The 18310-nt window shown below is 47.8% G+C and overlaps 1 protein-coding gene across 1 annotated transcript; it reads left to right on the forward strand.

The window, feature by feature from the left end:
- Positions 1-2233: 2233 nt before the first annotated feature.
- On the forward strand, positions 2234-12766 carry LOC132567269 (gastrula zinc finger protein XlCGF57.1-like; the record flags this gene model as incomplete). Its single annotated transcript, XM_060232958.1, has 3 exons — positions 2234-2321; positions 8324-8443; positions 11025-12766. Coding segments are annotated over exons 1-3 (1950 nt in total), but the record flags the coding sequence as incomplete, so codon positions are not given.
- Between the last annotated feature and the right edge of the window lie 5544 nt (positions 12767-18310).

Raw genomic sequence — 18310 nt, forward strand, 5'->3', positions numbered from 1 at the left:
ATTCATGGAGAGCAATTCCATTCTTATTTACATTAATGAAAATATTTATATCACAGCTTCCTTCCATTAGAAAGACACAAGGTCTCTCAAAAAAGGAAACGGAGAACAAATCTGGGTGCAGCCTTAGCCAAGGTGAATCAGTGGAACCTCTATGTTTTCTTGACCAGCATGACCTGGACTAACTAAGGTCATCCAATCTTAGAAACCAAGAATGGTCAGCCCTGCTTAATTTGTGGCTTCAGAAACCAGCAAAGAAATTCAGGGTTCCTATGCAGAGGCATACTGCCTCTAACTGTCTCTTGCCTTGTAGAACTGGGGTCACCATGAGTCAGCTATGACTTGACAGCATTTTAGACACACACACACCCTGTTCTGGGGAAGCAAATTTAAAAAAAAAACACATTGCCAGACACCAGTAATTTAGAAACGGGATGACTAAAAGGGGACAGGATTGAACAGGGGTGGCTGAACTTGCTAACAAGAGCTGCATAGAATAAACATCAGATGTTTGAGACCCGGAAGGAAGGAAGACAGATTGGAGGGAGGGAGAGGTGGAAAGAAAGGAACTTCAAATGCATTCTCCAAGCTGAGGGCTGGCTTGGCTTGGAGAAGTGGCTTGGGAACTGATCCCCGTGGTCTGCCAATGCCAACCCTACCAGAGGGCTCACCTGGGTCTGCCAATGCCAACCCTCACAGAGGGCATCAGGAAGGTGGCAGGGGGAGGCGAGGGCCATGACCAGACAAGGGCAGACTTCAACCTGTTTGTAATTGTGAAGCTTCCCTGTTCCAGGCTAATAATCTTGAGAGGAGAATATTCCCAGCCCTTGAAAAAGATCTTTATTTTGAACTTGGAAACAATCGTAGGGTAAAAGGACTTCGGCGCTATCTGCATCCATCTCCTGGTCTCCTTGGGACTGGTGTTTTTGGAAAATTTTTCTTTCAGACTACTGCCTCTGGCCACGTATGGACTCCTAGATAAATTGTTTATGTTTTGGAGCCTGAATTCCTTGTTGTTATAACTTACTTGTGATTGTTGTTTAGACTTTGTAATGTCTAACTTATACAGTGGTTTAAGAACAAAGCAGTAGATAAGAGCACCTTTAAGACCAACTAAGTTTTATTCAGAATGGTTTGATGATTCATTAATATATAAGTAACTCATGAATTTATACGTTCCTAGTATTTGCTACCCCCCCTTTTTTGTATTTTGTAAAGTGCATATTTAATGGTTACAATTGGAAGTGATTCACCGTTATTAATATATTTCTTACATTGAGTTATTAATTTTGTTTTTTTCGCAGAGAATAATATTCGCCTATGTGCTAAAAAATATACAGAATTTTACTAGTATCAGCATAGTACATCCAACCTTAGAAGCCAAGAATGGTCAGCCCTGCTTAATTTGTGGCTTCGGAAACCAACAAAGAAATTCAGGGTTCCTATGCAGAGGCATTCTGCCTCTAACTGTCTCTTGCCTTGTAGAACTGGAGTCACCATGAGTCAGCTATGAGTTGACAGCATTTTAGACACACACACACCCTGTTCTGGGGCAGCAAATCTGAAAAAAAAAAACCACATTGCCAGACCCCAGTAATTTGGGCTCTGTGTCCCGTTCTCTGGGAGAATGTCATGCCCAAGCTTTTGGTTTGATCCTGCAACCATTTGAGTCCCAAGGTTCACAGGGCACATATCAAGTCTCACAGAAGTGTGAAATGTGTTGACAGCATTTATAACCCCTGAGGCTCATGGGCACCTGGTGCTTCTATTTTGCTTCCGCCACAGTTTATTAAAATTATTACATATTTTATTGAGTGTGAAGAAGAAAAGGTTTCAGACCCTGGGAATGGGGATGCATAAAAGCAGGATTCAGAGAAGCAAAGCAAATAGGAATCCTTCCTTCCAATTTTGTCTCCCTTGCAGGCAGTGAAGAGATGTTGTCGAACTATTTTCTTTGCAGAGAAGTGGGAATGGCTGCTCAACCTCTGGTCCAGGTAGGGGAGGATGAACAGTAGACAGTCAGGGCCCTCCCTCCTTTCTTGGAGAAGCTTTTGCTCCTGCTGTCTTCAGAAGAGAGACTCTGAATGGCACTGGCCTTACACATCCCATTCTCTACCTCCTACACCCTCAGAAAGTACCCCTTTCGAGGTCTCTGCCCGGCAGGATCTCTGATGAGGGAATCTGCTTTTTCTTTCAGTCTCCATTTTCCTTTGAGGAGGTGGCCGTATATTTCACCATGGCGGAGTGGGCTCTGCTGGATCCAGGCCAAAAAGCTCTTTACAAAGAAGTCATGCTGGAGAGCTATGAGAGCTTGGCTTTTCTGGGTAAGGAGCTTCCACAGGCAAACTGCTCCCATCTGGATTATACAATCTATCTTTGTGAGGCCAGTGCAGCTAACTCGCCGCTACTCGGTGCATCGTGCAGTTGGGGTGGCCATGGAATTGTTGTTCAGCATGGCCAGGCAGAGAAATACGAGCCTGCCCCCCCCCCCCCCCCCCACTGATCCAGGACAGCAGAGACCAGTTTTGTGGCCGTCACCCAAGCCAGAGAAGTTGTCTTGCCCTGAGGCCAAGGAAGGGCTGAGAGGCCCTCCGAAAGACTCTGGAAGAATCCAGATCCTAATTATCAGTTGTCAGGCATTACAACATCCCCTTCCCTACATGGGATTATCTCCGTCCACTCTGACTGTAATCTGGAAAGATCCATCCCCTGTAGAGTTGTTCGGATAGTGGGCTTGGATCGTGACCATGGTTCTGTCCTTCTGGAAGAAAATTTCTTCTTTCTTGGATTTCTCTCCTTCCCCATATAAGAACGGTCACTTTCTGTCTCTGTCTCTCTATATCTGCCAAAGCCGGGAATGAAAGAGACCCTATAATGCAGGGATCACAACCTCCAGTCTGTGGACCAGGACCAGAACATGGCCTGTTAGCAATCAGGCTTTGAGTTGTATAATTACTTCATTATATATTACAATGTAGTAGTAGTAGTAGTAGTAGTAGTAATAATAATCCTGCCCTCCACTCTGAATTTCAAAGTCTCAGAGCAGCTCACAATCTCCTTTACCTTCCTCCCCCACAACAGACACCCTGTGAGGTGGGTGGGGCTGAGAGAGCTCTCCCCAGAAGCTGTCCTTTCAAGGACAACCTCTATGAGAGCTATGGCTGTCCCAAGGCCATTCCAGCACCTGTAAGTGGAAGAATGAGAAATCAAACCTGGTTCTCCCAGATAAGAGTCTGCACACTTAACTACCACATCAAAATCATAGAAATAAAGCGCACATCCTGAAACCACCCCCACCCCCCAGTGCCTGGATAAATTGTCTTCCACAAAACCGGTCCCTGGTGCCAAAAAGGTTGAGGATATAGACAAAGGTCTTGCACTTGAGGAGTGGCTGCAGAGTTTTTCCAGAAGATCTCAAGAGGCTGTCTCCTTTTCAAATGAACTGGCTGCAAGTGGGTATCCTTTACATTGATATCAAGGGAATGGGCAAGGAATCCCCATGGGATATCTTCACTTCTAAACAACTCCTTGTTTGGTAGAATCCCCAAGTATGCAGAGTGAGGAGAGAGAGAAGGCCTTTGGGGCGTGGAATCTGGGGGCTCAAAAGCTCCTCCTGGGGCTGAGCATACTTGTGGCCACTAGCCTTAAAGACTGGACATTCCAGGGAAGTGGGAGGTTTCCATAATGGATGATTCCCTGCTGTGGGTCACTTGCGTGTAGCCTCAGTTCAAAGATGCACGCTTCCCTCTCACAGATCAGGTGAAAAGCTCTTTGTTAATACTGAGAAGGCAAGAACAGCTCTAATGGAGTGCCTTTGGAGGTTTACGGATAATAACAATTCAATTCAAAAACAAATAAATCCATACCCCAAGGGTAGGAGTATTTCCTGCCCCCACAAGTCACATGCAATAAGAAAGGTTTTTTCCTCCTGCTTGTCTTTATCTTGAAAGCAAAGTTGACCGATTGGCTGCCTCTGCCTCCTCCAGCCCAGCTGTTAATTAGGATGACTCAGCAGCTCTAGCAAATTAAAAATCAGACAGGTCCTGGCAAAACTTGCTTTAACTTATAGGCTGGCGTTAAGGGGATCCCTTCCTTACTGTCCCGTTCTCCAGGAGAATGTCATGCCCAAGCATTTGGTCTGATCCTGCAACCATTTGAGCCCCAAGGTTCACAGGGCACATAGCAAGTCTCACAGAAGTGTGAAATATTTTGACAAAATTTATAACCCCTGAGGCTCATGGGCACCTGGTGCTTCTATTTTGCTTCCGCCACAGTTTATTAAAATTATTACAAATTTTATTGAGTGTGAAGAAGACAAGGTTTCAGACCCTGGGAATGGGGATGCATAAAAGCAGGATTCAGAGAAGCAAAGCAAATAGGAATTTGGATTTTAAATCCTTCCTTCCAATTTTGTCTCCCTTGCAGGCAGTGAAGAGATGTTGTCGAGCTATTTTCTTTGCAGAGAAGTGGGAATCGCTGCTCAGCCTCTGGTCCAGGTAAGGGAGGATGAACAGGGGATAGTCAGGGCCCTCCCTCATTTCTCGAGGAAGCTTTTGCTCCTGCTGTCTTCAGAAGAGAGACTCTGAATGGCACTGGCCTTACACATCCCATACTCTACCTCCTACACCCTCAGAAAGTACCCCTGTCGAGGTCTGTGCCCGGCAGGATCTCTGATGAGGGAATCTGCTTTTTCTTTCAGTCTCCATTTTCCTTTGAGGAGGTGGCCGTGTATTTCACCATGGCGGAGTGGGCTCTGCTGGATCCAGGCCAGAAAGCTCTCTACAAAGAAGTCATGCTGGAGAACTATGACAGCGTGGCTTTTCTGGGTAAGGATCTTTCACATGCAAACTGCTGCCATTGGGATTATACAATCTCTTTGTGAAGCTAGTGCAGCTAACTCGCCGCCACTCGGTGCATCGAGCAGTTGGGGTGGGCGTGAAAGTGTTGTTCAGCATGGCCAGGTAGAGCAATACAAGCCCCCCACCACCACCACCACTGATCCAGGGCAGCTGAGGCCAGTGTTGTGGCCATCACCCAAGCCAGAGAAGTTGTCTTGTCCTGAGGCCAAGGCAGAGCTGAGAGGCCCTCCGAAAGACTCAGGGAAAAGCCAGATCCTAATTTCTCAGTTGCCAGCCATTACAACATCCCCTTCCCTGCATGGGATTATGGCCGTCCACTCTGATCGTAATCTGGAAAGATCCATCCCCTGTGGAGTGGTTCGGATTGTGGGCTTGGATCGTGACCATGGCTCCGTCCTTCTGGAAGAAAATTTCCTCTTTCTTGGATTTCTTTCCTTCCTCATATAAGAATGGTCACTTTCTCTCTGTGTCTCTCTTTCTCTGCCAAAACCAGGAATGAAAGAGACCCTATAATGCAGGAGTCACCAACTCCGAGACTGTGTCCTGTTAGCAATCAGGCTGTGAGTTGCATAATTACTTCATTATATTTTACAATGAAGTAGTAGTAGAAATAATAATAATAATCCTGCCCTCCACTCTGAATTTCAAAGTTTCAGAGCGGCTCACAATCTCCTTTACCTTCCTCCCCCACAACAGACAACCTATGAGGTGGGTGGGGCTGAGAGAGCTCTCCCCAGAAGCTGTCCTTTCAAGGACAACCTCCATGAGAGCTATGGCTGTCCCAAGGCTATTCCAGCAACTGTAAGTGGAGGAGTGAGAAATCAAACCTGGTTCTCCCAGATAAGAGTTCGCACACTTAACTACCACACCAAAATAATAGAAATAAAGAGCACAATTGTATCATCCTGAAACCCCCCCAGCCCCCTGTGCCTGGATAAATTGTCTTCCACAAAGGTCTTGCATCTGAGGAGTGGCTGCAGAGTTTTTCCAGAAGATCTCAAGAGGCTGTTTCCTTTTCAAATGAACTGGCTGCAAGTGGGTATCCTTTACATTGATATCAAGGGAATGGGCAAGGAATCCCCATGGGATCTCTTCACTTCTAAACAACTCCTTGTTTGGTCAAATCCCCAAGTATGCAGAGTGGGGAAAGAGAGAGAGAGAGCCTCTGGGGCCTGGAATCTGGGGGCTCAGAAGCTCCTCCTGGGGCTTTGCTGACGTGCCCTTAAAGACTGGACATTCCAGGGAAGGTGCAAGTTTCCGAAATGGATGATTCCTGGCTGTGGGTCACTCGCGTGTAGGCTCAGTTCAAGGATGCACGCTTCCCTCTCACAAATCAGGTGAAAGGTTCTTTGTTAATACTGAGAAGGCAAGAACAGCTCTAATGGAGTGCCTTTGGAGGTTTACAAATAATAATAATTCAGTTCAAAACCAAATACATCCAGGTTTAAAGATTTTTATTTCCAAATGAGAAAGGAAAAGTGGATATAGTAACTTAAAAAAGAAAACATTTGTTCAGAAAAATAGAATACATTCTGCATATCGTTATATCCTGAAATACAAAAAAATTCTATCACGTCATTATTATTAGGCATGGGCAGCCCAATCCAAACATAAGCGGTGGCCAGTCGTGGCGTACGTGCCGCGTCGCTAGTAGACTTCGTGAGGACTTTGGCACGGTGGAGCATGGGGAGGGAAGAGTAGCTTGCCGTGAGGGATATGGTCGCCATGGCAACACTGGTGTAGGTATGCAAGGCAGGCAGAGGGGAGGGCCAGCCCACCTCCCCCCCATTGGCCAGTCCTGGCACATGCGCCGCAGATGATGACAGTCAGGGATGGGGAGAGGCAGCCCCAGAGCGGCTGATAGCCATCTCCAAACAGAGAACGGAGTCAGTGATGGGCTGACCATCAAAGGCAAAGGAGAGATGGCCCACCAACACGGGCAGGGAACAGCAGTGGGAGGGAGACAGGCCCATACGGGACTACGGAGAAGCCGTCAATCCCCTCACGCCCTCCCGGTGTCAGAGACTCTGCCAATGGCAGGCAGACAAGCAGGAAGTACCAAATGCAGGAATTCGCTGTCATAGACAGCGGCTGGAATGTGTCTTGCAGTGAGAAGCCTAGCAGCAGACACCCCCCCCACTCAGAGACTCCCTGTGTTGCCCTGACGCCCCCTGCCATGTGCATGGAATACCTCCCCCGGGGGCACAGAACTCAGAGTGTGAGTACATCAGCCGCAGAACTCTGAGTCCACATCATCAGCCCTTCCTTAATGCCCTGCATGCAACAGCCCTGTGGGGTCGGGTATACATGTCCATTCAGTGCTCCCTGATGCCCGCGTTTTTCTAAATCTGACCAGCACCATCTCCCTCATCCCCAAGGAAGAGGGTTGAAAACAATGACACCCCTGTGCTGCTCTCAGGGTCTGCCACACTAGCTTCTCCATGTTTACATTACATTCCCCTTGTCATGCTGAACAACTGTGGCATATCTGAACGTTTTGTGTGTGTTCTCTGCACACTATAAGTGTTTGGGGAAGATGGAACAGGACAGACTCTTCTGAGGCCTTATCTGGTCTTTCCTTCACTGAGTGTTACCCTGGGATGGGCTTTGAGAGGCTATTGCTATTCTGTAACACGTGAATGGCTTTGATGCCCCATAAGCCAGTCTTCTGGCATTAAGAACATGAGAAGCCATGTTGGACCAGGCCAAAGGCCCACCCAGTCCAACATTCTATCTCACACAGCGGTAAAAATAAAAAGTGCTATCAAGAGGTCCACCTGGGGGGCTAAACGATACACTCCTTTCCGGACAGCCAGGCTTCCTTGGTGCTTCTAGGAAAGGCGCAAATGCCTGGATGATTCAGGAACTGCTGAGCGATAGACAATAGACAGCCCAGGTAAGGTGTAGAGAATGGCTCAGATATAGCAAGAAAATGCAGCTGACCTTAGAGAAAGGTGGCCCAACAATACAGGGTTGGTTTTCTCATTGGTCATTACCTGCCTCCCTAACAAATGGCGCCTCTTCCAAAAACCACGGTGGCCCCCTCTGAACTGTGCGATTCCCTTGGTTAGATCCTGGTTCGATCCCCAGAAAACATCTATTTTGGGAAGGCTGAAAACGAGTTTCTCCTTGCTCTTCACAATGGCAAGGAAACGCTTGATGTTTGATGACTGCATATTGTGATAACTTTTTCTATTTAATTAGCTGAAAATCAAAAAAGCTGCACGGGAAGTCTTTCTTTGCAACTTCCTCCTTAAGACACTACAGGAAGTTTGGGGAGAGGAGGGATGGGACACAATATAAAAAAGCTCTGTGGGATGGCCTGGCAGGGATAAGGTGTGACCAGCAGCTCAGTTTGGTAGGAAAGAAACTCTTATAAAAGAAATGCAGACCGAAGAGAGAGGAGTCCCTGACTGGTGGCCTGGCTTATTGCATTGGTGCTGATTGAAACTCTTTCCTCATTCCAGCAGCAGATATAGAAGAGACAACTGTGGAATTCCAGGGGTTCTCTTTGGAAAAAGTCAAGACTCAAAATGCTGAAGAAAACTATGGAGATGGACCACAGAGGCAAGAGGAAAACCCCACAGGTAAGAGGAGAGATAAGCACATTCCTTGCCAAAGAGGGGTCCTCCCTGAAACCTCAGTCCATGAAGAAAGGTCAGTCTACAAAAGAAGGAACAAAGGCCTCCATGTGAACCAGAGAATCCACTGCAGGGAAAAGGGAAATTAAAGTGTGGCATTTGTAAAAACCTTCAGTCAGAGAATGAACAGCAATGCTAATTTGCTCAGGAGAGAAATTGTACAGTTGCTTGGCATACAAAAAGATCTTCAATCCTAAAAGAGCCCTCAAATAGGTCACAGATTGGGGAGTCAATATTAATAACAAGAGTGCCACCCAGGACTCTCTGATGCAGGAGGCGGGCAGCTCAATCCAGAGAACCGGCGTGTAGCTGTGTTCGATTGCAGAGCTAGCATAGGCGGCCGCAGTCGGCTTCCAAAGGGGAGACGTTACGCCACACATGGAGGGGGAAGAGTGGCCCGATGAGCGAGAGAGAACCTGTTGCCATGGTGATTCTGCCCAGGCACAAGCTATTGGCCCACTGTCAAGGTGGGGGTGCGGGAGGCAGAGGCTCGCATGGGAGCACGAGATTGGCCAGCCAATTGCATGTGTCTGGGCGAGGGGGTGGAACGCCCACGCCTGTGAGGCCGTCAATGCTTCCACTCCCTCCCAATGTCAGAGACTCTGCCAATGGCAGGCAGGCGGGCAGAGGTATGCGCAGACAAAGCAGGAAATCCCAAGTGCAGGAATTCGCTGTCCTAGACAGCAGCTGGAATGTGTCTGGGAGCGGCCAGACCACGTCCAAAAGACCACAACCCGGAGCCCCCCCCCCCCAATGTTGACCTGCTGCCGCCCCCTGCTATGTGAAAGGAATGCCTCCCCTGGGGGCTGCAGAACTCAGAGTGCGAGCCGCTGGGCATGGATCCACTTCAGCAGCCCCCCCCCCCCAAGTGCCCAGTGCACAACAGCCCTGTACGGTTTCGTAGCCCATCAGTCCGGGCAGGCTGAGGAGCAGCACCTCCCGTTCCCTGTCCAGTCACGTGGGAGGCAGCGTGGCAGCTCAAAACCCATTCCCCTCCTCTACAACTATGTCTGCCCACCCTCCCAGGCATTCCTCGAAGTTGGCGGGGGGGGGGCTTGCCCCGAAAACGTGCAGCAGATGCCAAGCAGGAGAGACAGCAGAGGGCACAGCTCAGACTTTATTTTTCCGCAACAGAGTGCAACAGTTTCCCTGGTGCGTGCTGGGCAGTCTCGCCATGGGTGGGGCTCCATTCCGAACGACAGGCAGAAGCAGCTGAGGAGTGGGGGCGGGCGGTGGAGCGACACACGTGGCAGCCTCTGTGTTGGAGTCCCACCTGCAAAACAGAGACAGAGATCAAGAGCACCTGCAGGGGCGGCAGCTGGAAGAGCGGGCTGCGTTTCAGCCGGGTGCTCTCTTAAAGGGACAGTCTCTGACCCACCTCCCCGCATCGGGTCTGCTACCACACACACACACACCGCATGCCATTCCAGGGGTTGGGAATGTGGCAGAGGGCAGACCGAGGGAAGGGGGCAGGCAGCAGCACAGGAGAGTGGGCTCAGCAAAGGCCCTCTGCCTTAGCCACCTGCCTGGTTCATCTGCCAGGGATGCTCACGCACCAAGCAGCCATGAGCGAGGGGCGGGGGAGGATGGTGGGGGTGAACAGTGAAACTTACCCAGCCGTGGGCTAAAGTCCTCGCTCGCATTCAGAGCCTCCGCGAGCCCGGAACCTGTGGAGACCTGGAAACAAGAGCAATTAGCCCCAGTGGAGAGACCTCGCTGTCCCCTGCGCAAGTCAAAGATACTGTCAAAGCTATGGCGCAGTGCAAAACCCGTCACCAACACCCCTGCCTGTTCCTCGCTCTAAGTTCGTATGGCTGGGAGCTCGCCGGCAGAATTTCCCGCCACGTGCTCCTCTCCCTAACAACTGAATTGTGCGAGGCAGAGTGGAAGTATTTCTAGAAGGGAGGCTACCGCAATAGGATGCCGGGAAGGGGGCTCGCCAGGCCGAGGTGCGAGGGGATTGGTGAGGCTATCACGCAGCTCCCTAAGGGTTTGTGAGCTTCTGCAGCGGCGGAGGCAACTTTTGTTTTTGGTTCAACGAGGGCCTATGGGGCATGCCGCTGTTTTTGCAACGTTGCGCCTCTCGAGGGTTGCGTGTCATGGCCCAAACTGCTCAGGACACTGCCTAAGCCTTGCCGCACCCCCAATTCCACCCCTTCCTCCGCCTGAACGCCGTGCTCCGCCTCACTTCCGACCACGCTTAGGCGCAGCCCTTTGGCGCTGCTGCCCTCAGGCGGAGCAGCGCTCGGGCGGCCCCCCGCCCACGTAATTCACCTCCACTGTGGCGGCGTCGGTCATACGTTGGCGCAAACCGTTCTGCGGCTCGTCTGCTCCCAAATCACTTTCTGGTAACCCCCCTCTGGATTGTGCTGTTAATGTACTTCCAAAGAGTAGATAATTGTACATTTCAATGTACACCAGGAAGAAGGCATTGAACTATCTGGAGCATGGGTGGAACTTCAGGATCCGACTAGACCTCCTTGTGTGGATTTTAACAAGATCTCTCTCTCTCTCTTTATTCCTGCAGGAGATAATCAGAGTAATGAGGAGGATGAGGAACCGCATCAGGTATTGCCTGATGAAGTCAAGAAGGAAGTTGTGAGAAGAAATGTCAGGATTCAAGGCAGACTGAGGAAGAAGAAAATCAGTCACAGGGTGAAGAAGAGGGATAAATCCATTCCTTGCCAAAGTGGGGATTTCCAAGAAGTTATTCACCTGTTGGAGGAATCATACAAGTGCTTGGAGTGTGGAATGAACTTCTCAGATCAAACCCAATATATTGTCCATTTGGGAATGCACGGTGGAAAGAAGACCCATCAGTGTCTGGACTGTGGAAAGGCCATGATTACCAGAGCAGAGTTCCTTAGACATCTAAGAACACATACAGGAGAGGAACCTTCTATCTGCTCAGACTGTTCTAAAAGCTTCTCAGAGAAACCAGACCTTGCTCAACGTCAAAGAATTCCTACAAGAGAGAAGCCTTTAATCTATTCCAAGAGTGGAGTGCTGTTCTTGAATGGAAAAGAGAGTAATATGCATGTTTCAAAGCACAGTATAATGAACACACGCCAATGCTTTCAGTGCGGAAAGTACTTCAGATACAAATCACAGTTCCTTGTACACCAAAGGACCCACAGAGTTGGGAAACCTTTTGAATGCTCACAGTGTGGAAAGACATTTAATGAGAATTTCCTTCTTACACAACATCAAAAAGCCCACAGAGGGGAAATGTTTTTAGAGTGCTCAGAGTTTGGGAGGAGATTCAGTAGGTGTGGCACTTTTAAACAACATCAAAGAATCCATAAAGGGGAGAAGACTTTTGAATGCTCACAGTGTGGGAAGAGCTTCAGTCGGAGTGACCATCTTCAGCTACATCTAAGAACGCACACAGGGGAGAAGCCTTTTGAATGCTCAGAGTGCGGAAAGAGATTCAGTCGGAGTGGCCATCTTCAACAGCATCAAAGAACCCACACAGGGGAGAAGCCTTTTGAATGCTCAGGGTGTGGGAAGAGATTCAGTCGGAGTGGCAGTCTTCAACAGCATCAAATAACGCACACAGGGGAGAAGCCTTTTGAATGCTTAGAGTGTGGGAAGAGTTTCAGTCGGAGTGGGACTCTTCAAAGTCATCTCAGAACCCACACAGGGGATAAGCCTTTTGAATGCTCAGAGTGTGGGAAGAGATTCAATCACAGTATAACTCTTCAACAGCATCAAAGAACCCATATGGGGGAAAAGCCTTTTGAATGCTCAGGGTGTGGGAAGCGATTCAGTCAGAGTGGCCATCTTCAAAGTCATCTCAGAACGCACACAGGGGAGAAGCCTTTTGAATGCTCAGAGTGTGGGAAGAGATTCAGTCAGAGTGGCCATCTTCAAAGTCATCTCAGAACGCACACAGGGGAGAAGCCTTTTGAATGCTCAAAGTGTGGGAAGAGATTCAAATACAGTGGCAGTCTTCAACAGCATCAAAGAACCCACACAGGGGAGAAGGCTTTTCAGTGCTCAGAGTGTGGGAAGAGATTCAGTCAGAGTGGGACTCTTCAAAGTCATCTCAGAATCCACACAGAGAAGCCCTTTGAATGCACAGAGTGTGGAAATAAATTCAGGCAGAGTGGAGAACTTCAACACCATCAAAGAACACACATAGGGGAGAAGGCTTTTGAATGCTCAGAGTGTGGAAAGAGTTTCAGTCACAGTAGCCATCTTCAACGTCATATCATAACCCACACAGGGGTGAAGCCTTTTGAATGCTTAGAGTGTGGGAAGAGATTCAGTCAAAATGTCAATCTTCAAAGTCATCTCCGAATCCATACAGGGGAGATGCCTTTTGAATGCTCAGTGTGGGAAGAGATTCAATCACAGTAGAACTCTGCAGAGGCATCAAAGAACCCACACGGGGGAGAAGGCTTTTGAATGCTCAGATTATGGGAAGAGATTCAGTCACGATAGAGCTCTTCAACAGCATCAAAGAACCCACATGGGGGAAAAGCCTTTTGAATGCTCAGAGTGCGGAAAGAGATTCAGTCGGAGTGGCCATCTTCAACAGCATCAAATAACCCACACAGGGGAGAAGCCTTTTGAATGCTCAGTGTGGGAAGAGTTTCAGTCGGAGGGGCAGTCTTCAACAGCATCAAAGAACGCACACAGGGGAGAAGCCTTTTGAGTGCTCAGAGTGAGGGAAGAGATTCATTCACAGTATAACTCTTCAACAGCATCAAAGAACCCATACGGGGGAGAAGCCTTTTGAATGCTCAGGGTGTGGGAAGAGGTTCAGTCACAGTATAGCTCTTCAACAGCATCAAAGAACCCACACCGGAGAGAAGCCTTTTGAATGCTCTGAGTGTGGGAAGAGATTCAGTTGGAATGGCAGTCTTCAAAAACATCTAAGAATCCATTCAGGGGAGAAACCTTTTGAATGCTCAGAGTGTGGGAAGAGATTCAGTCGGAGTGGGACTCTTCAAAGTCATCTCAGAACCCACACAGGGGAGAAACCTTTTGAATGCTCAGAGTGTAGGAAGAGATTCACTAACAGTAGCAGTCTTCAAAAACATCTAAGAATTCATTCAGGGGAGAAGCCTTTTGAATGCTCAGAGTGTAGGAAGAGATTCAGTCACAGCAGCACTCTTCAACAGCATCAAAGAACCCACAGAGGGGAGAAGCCTTCTGAATGCTTAAAGCAGGAGTGTTGAACTTATTTGTCTTGGAGACGGATCTGACATAAATGAGAACTTGCCAGGCCATTTGTGTCATAAAATGTAATACCAGGTTGCAGAGATATAAACTTTATAAAGGACATAGACAAACAAAAGATTTTTTTTTAACTTAAAACATGCTTTAACCATTAGCACTTGTTGGTCTTTAAGGTTCTTTCTTTGTTTCCATGCATTCTGGGCTCCTTCTATTACACAGAAGTGCTGCTGAGCCAAGCCTGTCTTCCTTCTGTTGGCTGAGGCTTCTCCCCCTTCTGGTCCCTGAGGAAGGAGGGAAAGCTTCCTTTGAACAAAACTATTCCTCTCCCCCTTTCTTCCCAAGGGAGGAGCCTCAGTCAATGGGGTAAATCGAGACTTGGGGTAAATCACTCCTATGTGATTGTGAGGGCAGAACCACCGATGAGGAAAACGATACTTGTAAATTTCTTTGGTTCCCTGTTTGGGGAGAGAAGCGAGGTACAGGTGCCTAGAAAATAAAAGAATGCTTTAAAAAAAGTGGCTCAGGGCTCTTGTTTTATTTCAGCCTCCAACTACACCCCTGCTCTTGCATGTCACCCACCCAAAACACCGTCCCTCACCCCTACAGCTTTATTTCTCTTCTTCCCCCATGACGTTCCAGCACACTCGTTTCCAACTGTCAAAGGTATCAAAAACTGCATTTTATCTCCCTATCTCTTCAGTCTGGGTGCAGAACATATCATATGGAATACTGGATTAGTATTCACCTCTCAGCTGCTGGTATTCCAAGGAGGTCTCCCATCCAAGTACTTGCCAGGGTCGATCCTGCTGATTTTCTGAGGTCTGATGAAGTGGGGCTTCCCTGGGCTGTCCAGGTCAGGACACTAAGCCCACTTTCCCAGCAGCTTCAAGTGTTTATACCATCAGTGAGAAGGATGTGAAAGTTTTCTGTACATGTTGTGAAGAAATAGATAAACCGTCCTTCCTCTTTCTTCTGGCAACCTTTTAAATATTTTAAAAACTGGATACACGCTGTTATCCATCCTGCCCCAGCATGGTATTCCTGCTGAAATCAGACCATGCAGTAGGACCACTATAAAATATATAATCAACAGTGCTGTAAGATTGGATTTGACTCTCAAAACCCTGTTGGTCACTGAGGTGCAACTGGACTTGAATCAAACTGTTCTGCAGACCAGCATGGTTTCCCTCTCATACATTCCATCCCAAAGCAATTTATAACTGGCAGGATGCATTGACAAGAGGCTGGGTATGGTTTTGAAATGTTCAAGAAGACCTTGGAAGAAGTGAATCTAAGACCCCCCTGCCGCCACCACCAGCACACATCATCTTAACCTAAGCTACCTCACAATTCTGTTGTGAGAATAAAAGGGAAGAAAAGGTGACTCGCATATGCATTTATTTATAGTCTGCCTTCATCACTCAATACTCAAGGCAGATAGGAGGTTGGAGCCCCTTCCCCATAAGGAAAGGCTGAAGATTGGGACTTTTCTGTTTAGAAAGGGGATGACTAAAGGAGGACAGGATTGAGCAGGGGTGGCTGAACTTGCTTAACAAGAGCTGCATAGAATAAACATCAGATGTTTGAGACCCGGAAGGAAGGAAGGAAGGAAGAGATGGGAGGGAGGGAGAGGTGGAAAGAAAGGAACTTTAAATACATTCTCCAAGCTGAGGGCTTGGAGAAGTGATTTAAAGAGATTAATGCTTTAACCAGCTGATGGGGTGTGGGGCTTGGAGAGTCGCACAATATGTGTGAATGAATCCCATGTGGCTCCCAAACTGCAGTTTGGCCAGCCCTGCTCCAGGCCAAGAAGATTTCCTGGGTTCTTCAGAGTATAAGCTCCAGGTTGGGAAATTCCTGGAGATTTCGGGTGGTACAGCCTGGGCAGGATGGGGTTTGGTGAGGGGAGAGAACTCAGCAATACATCATGCCAGAGAGCGGACCTTCCAAAGCAGCCATTTTCTCCAGGGGAACTGATCCCTGTGGTCTCCCCTGAGTCTGCCAATGCCAACCCTACCAGAGGGCTCACCTATACCTATGAAGAAGGGCATCAGGGAGGTGGCAGGGGGAGGAGAGGACAATGACCAGACAAGGGCAGACTTCAACCTGTTTGTAATTGTGAAGCTTCCCTGTTCCAGGCTAATAATCTTGAGAGGAGAATATTCCCAGCCCTTGAAAAAGATCTTTATTTTGAACTTGGAAACAATCATAGGGCAGAAGGACCTCGGCGCTATCTGCATCCATCTCCTGGTCTCCTTGGGCCTGGTGTTTTTGGAAAATTTTTCTTTCAGACTACTGCCTCTGGCCACCTATGGACTCCTGGATAAATTGTCTATGTTTTGGAACCTGAATTCCTTGTTATAACTTACTTGTGATGGTTGTTTAGACTTTGTAATGTATAACTGGAGAGCCAGTTTGGTGTAGTGGTTAAGTGTGCGGACTCTTATCTGGGAGAACCAGGTTTGATTCCCCACTCCTCCACTTGCACCTGCTAGCATGGCCTTGAGTCAGCCATAGCTCTGGCAGAGGTTGTCCTTGAAAGGGCAGCTGCTGTGAGAGCCCTCTCCAGCCCCACCCACCTTACAGGGTGTCTGTTGTGGGGGAGGAAGGTAAAGGAGATTGTGAGCCGCTCTGAGACTCTTCGGAGTGGAGGGCGGGATATAAATCCAATATCATCTTCTTCTTCTTCTTCTTCTTCTTCTTCTTCTTCTTCTTCTTCTTCTTCTTCTTCTTCTTCTTCTTCTTCTTCTTCTTCTTCTTCTTTCTTCTTTGCTTTAAGAAGAAAGCAATAGAGAAGAGCACCTTTAAGAGCAACTAAGTTTTATTCAGAATGGTTTGATGATTCATTAATATATAAATAACTCATGAATTTATACGTTCCTAGTATTTGTGGTTGTTCGGCTTAGTTCATTCACTGGGGGACCCTTGCTTGCTTTTTCCGGTCTCATACACCCAGACAACACTGAACCTAACATTAATTAATTACACCATCTCAGGCTCATTCACTTGCTCAGCTTCCAGCATTCTAAAAAAGTCAAAAGGTAAAGGTAGTCCCCTGTGCAAGCACCAGTCGTTTCCAACTCTGGGGTGACGTTGCTTTCACGGCAGACTTTTTTTTACAGGGTGGTTTGCCATTGCCTTCCTCAGTCATCTACACTTTCCCCCCAGCAAGCTAAGTACTCATTTTACCGACCTTGGAAGGCTGAGTCAACCTAAGCCGGCTACCTGAAACAAGCTTCCACTGGGATCGAACTCAGGTCGTGAGCAGAGAGTTCAGACTGCGGTACTGTTGCTTTAACACTCTGTGCCACCGGGCTCTATATGCCAGTAAATGCCAACAATGCCCTTCAGTTCTCTACATAGGGCAAACAGGACAAACCCTGAGAAACCAGTAGGAGAACACTTCAGCCTTCCAGGGCATTCAATGGGTGACCTCAACGTAGCTGTTTTACTGCAAAGGGACTTCAAGAACAGAATGGAAAGGGAAATTGCAGAATTACAAGTTATAATGAAGCATGGAACAAACACTTCCCTGGGACTGACCAGGGACATCGCTTTCTTAACTCATAACATATGCTAAACCCATACTCACCAAGTAGAGCTATAGTATACATCCACTGTAGGATGCAACGTATTTTTTTTTTTTTAGAAGAGTGTATCAGAATAATGTCTTTTTTGGACTGACATGCTGGAATAAAGGATATTGGTTATCTCACGACATATGCTAAACCCATCTCCCACTGTATTCTAATATATTATTTTTTGTTTTGGCAAATTGCAATGATGTTTATAATACTATGCTACATGTTAAATTAGCTGGACAGAAACTCCACTAACAAAAAACCCCAACGTTCTTAGTTTAACCCATGCCTGAGGAGGAATAACACAGTTAACAGACTGCATTTATTACCTTGTGATGATGGACTGTCGCCATTCATTCCCCAACTCTGACATGTTTTTGCCTTTGTTGTTTTCCCACACAACTGATGCTATCCAGACCTACCTTGTGATTTTTAAAAATTTGTTAATTTCACTATCTTGCCAAGCAATTCTAACTTTGTACTATTTTGCATGCTTGACTACTGCCCACCAGCTGTATGTAGCACTGCACACTGTACCGCATTTCGTTATCTGATGAAGTGTGCATGCACTCAAAAGCTTACATTCTGACTTAAACTTTATTGGTCTTAAAGGTGCTAACGGAATGCAACTTTGTTCTAAGTGGGGATATGATGGAGGTTTATCGAATTATGCATGAGGTGAAGAGAGAGGGCAAAGAAATCTTTTTCTCTCCCAAATTACTAGAACTCAAGGGCATCCAACTTCAAATAGTTAAACTGGACCTCCTTCCAGGGCCAGGATGCTGGACCAGATGACCCCACCTTGGCCTGACCCAGGAGAGCCGATTCTCTGGTGGAACAATGGATTGCATGGATTCCCCAACCCAGGACTAGCCCCCTCCTCCCATGGAGTTTCCCAGCCGTTACTCGGTGGAGGAGGAAGTCTGGAGGCCAGGCGAGGAAGGGACTGGGGGGAGCCACTTGCTCAGCCTCCTTTGCCTGAGGCTGGGGGCTGATCCAGCCTGGGGTTCCCTCCTCCCTCTTCCGGGGGTGCAGCCCCGTGCGG

The sequence above is a fragment of the Heteronotia binoei genome, chromosome 2, assembly GCF_032191835.1.
Source record: "Heteronotia binoei isolate CCM8104 ecotype False Entrance Well chromosome 2, APGP_CSIRO_Hbin_v1, whole genome shotgun sequence".
Classification (NCBI taxonomy): Eukaryota; Metazoa; Chordata; class Lepidosauria; order Squamata; family Gekkonidae; genus Heteronotia; species Heteronotia binoei.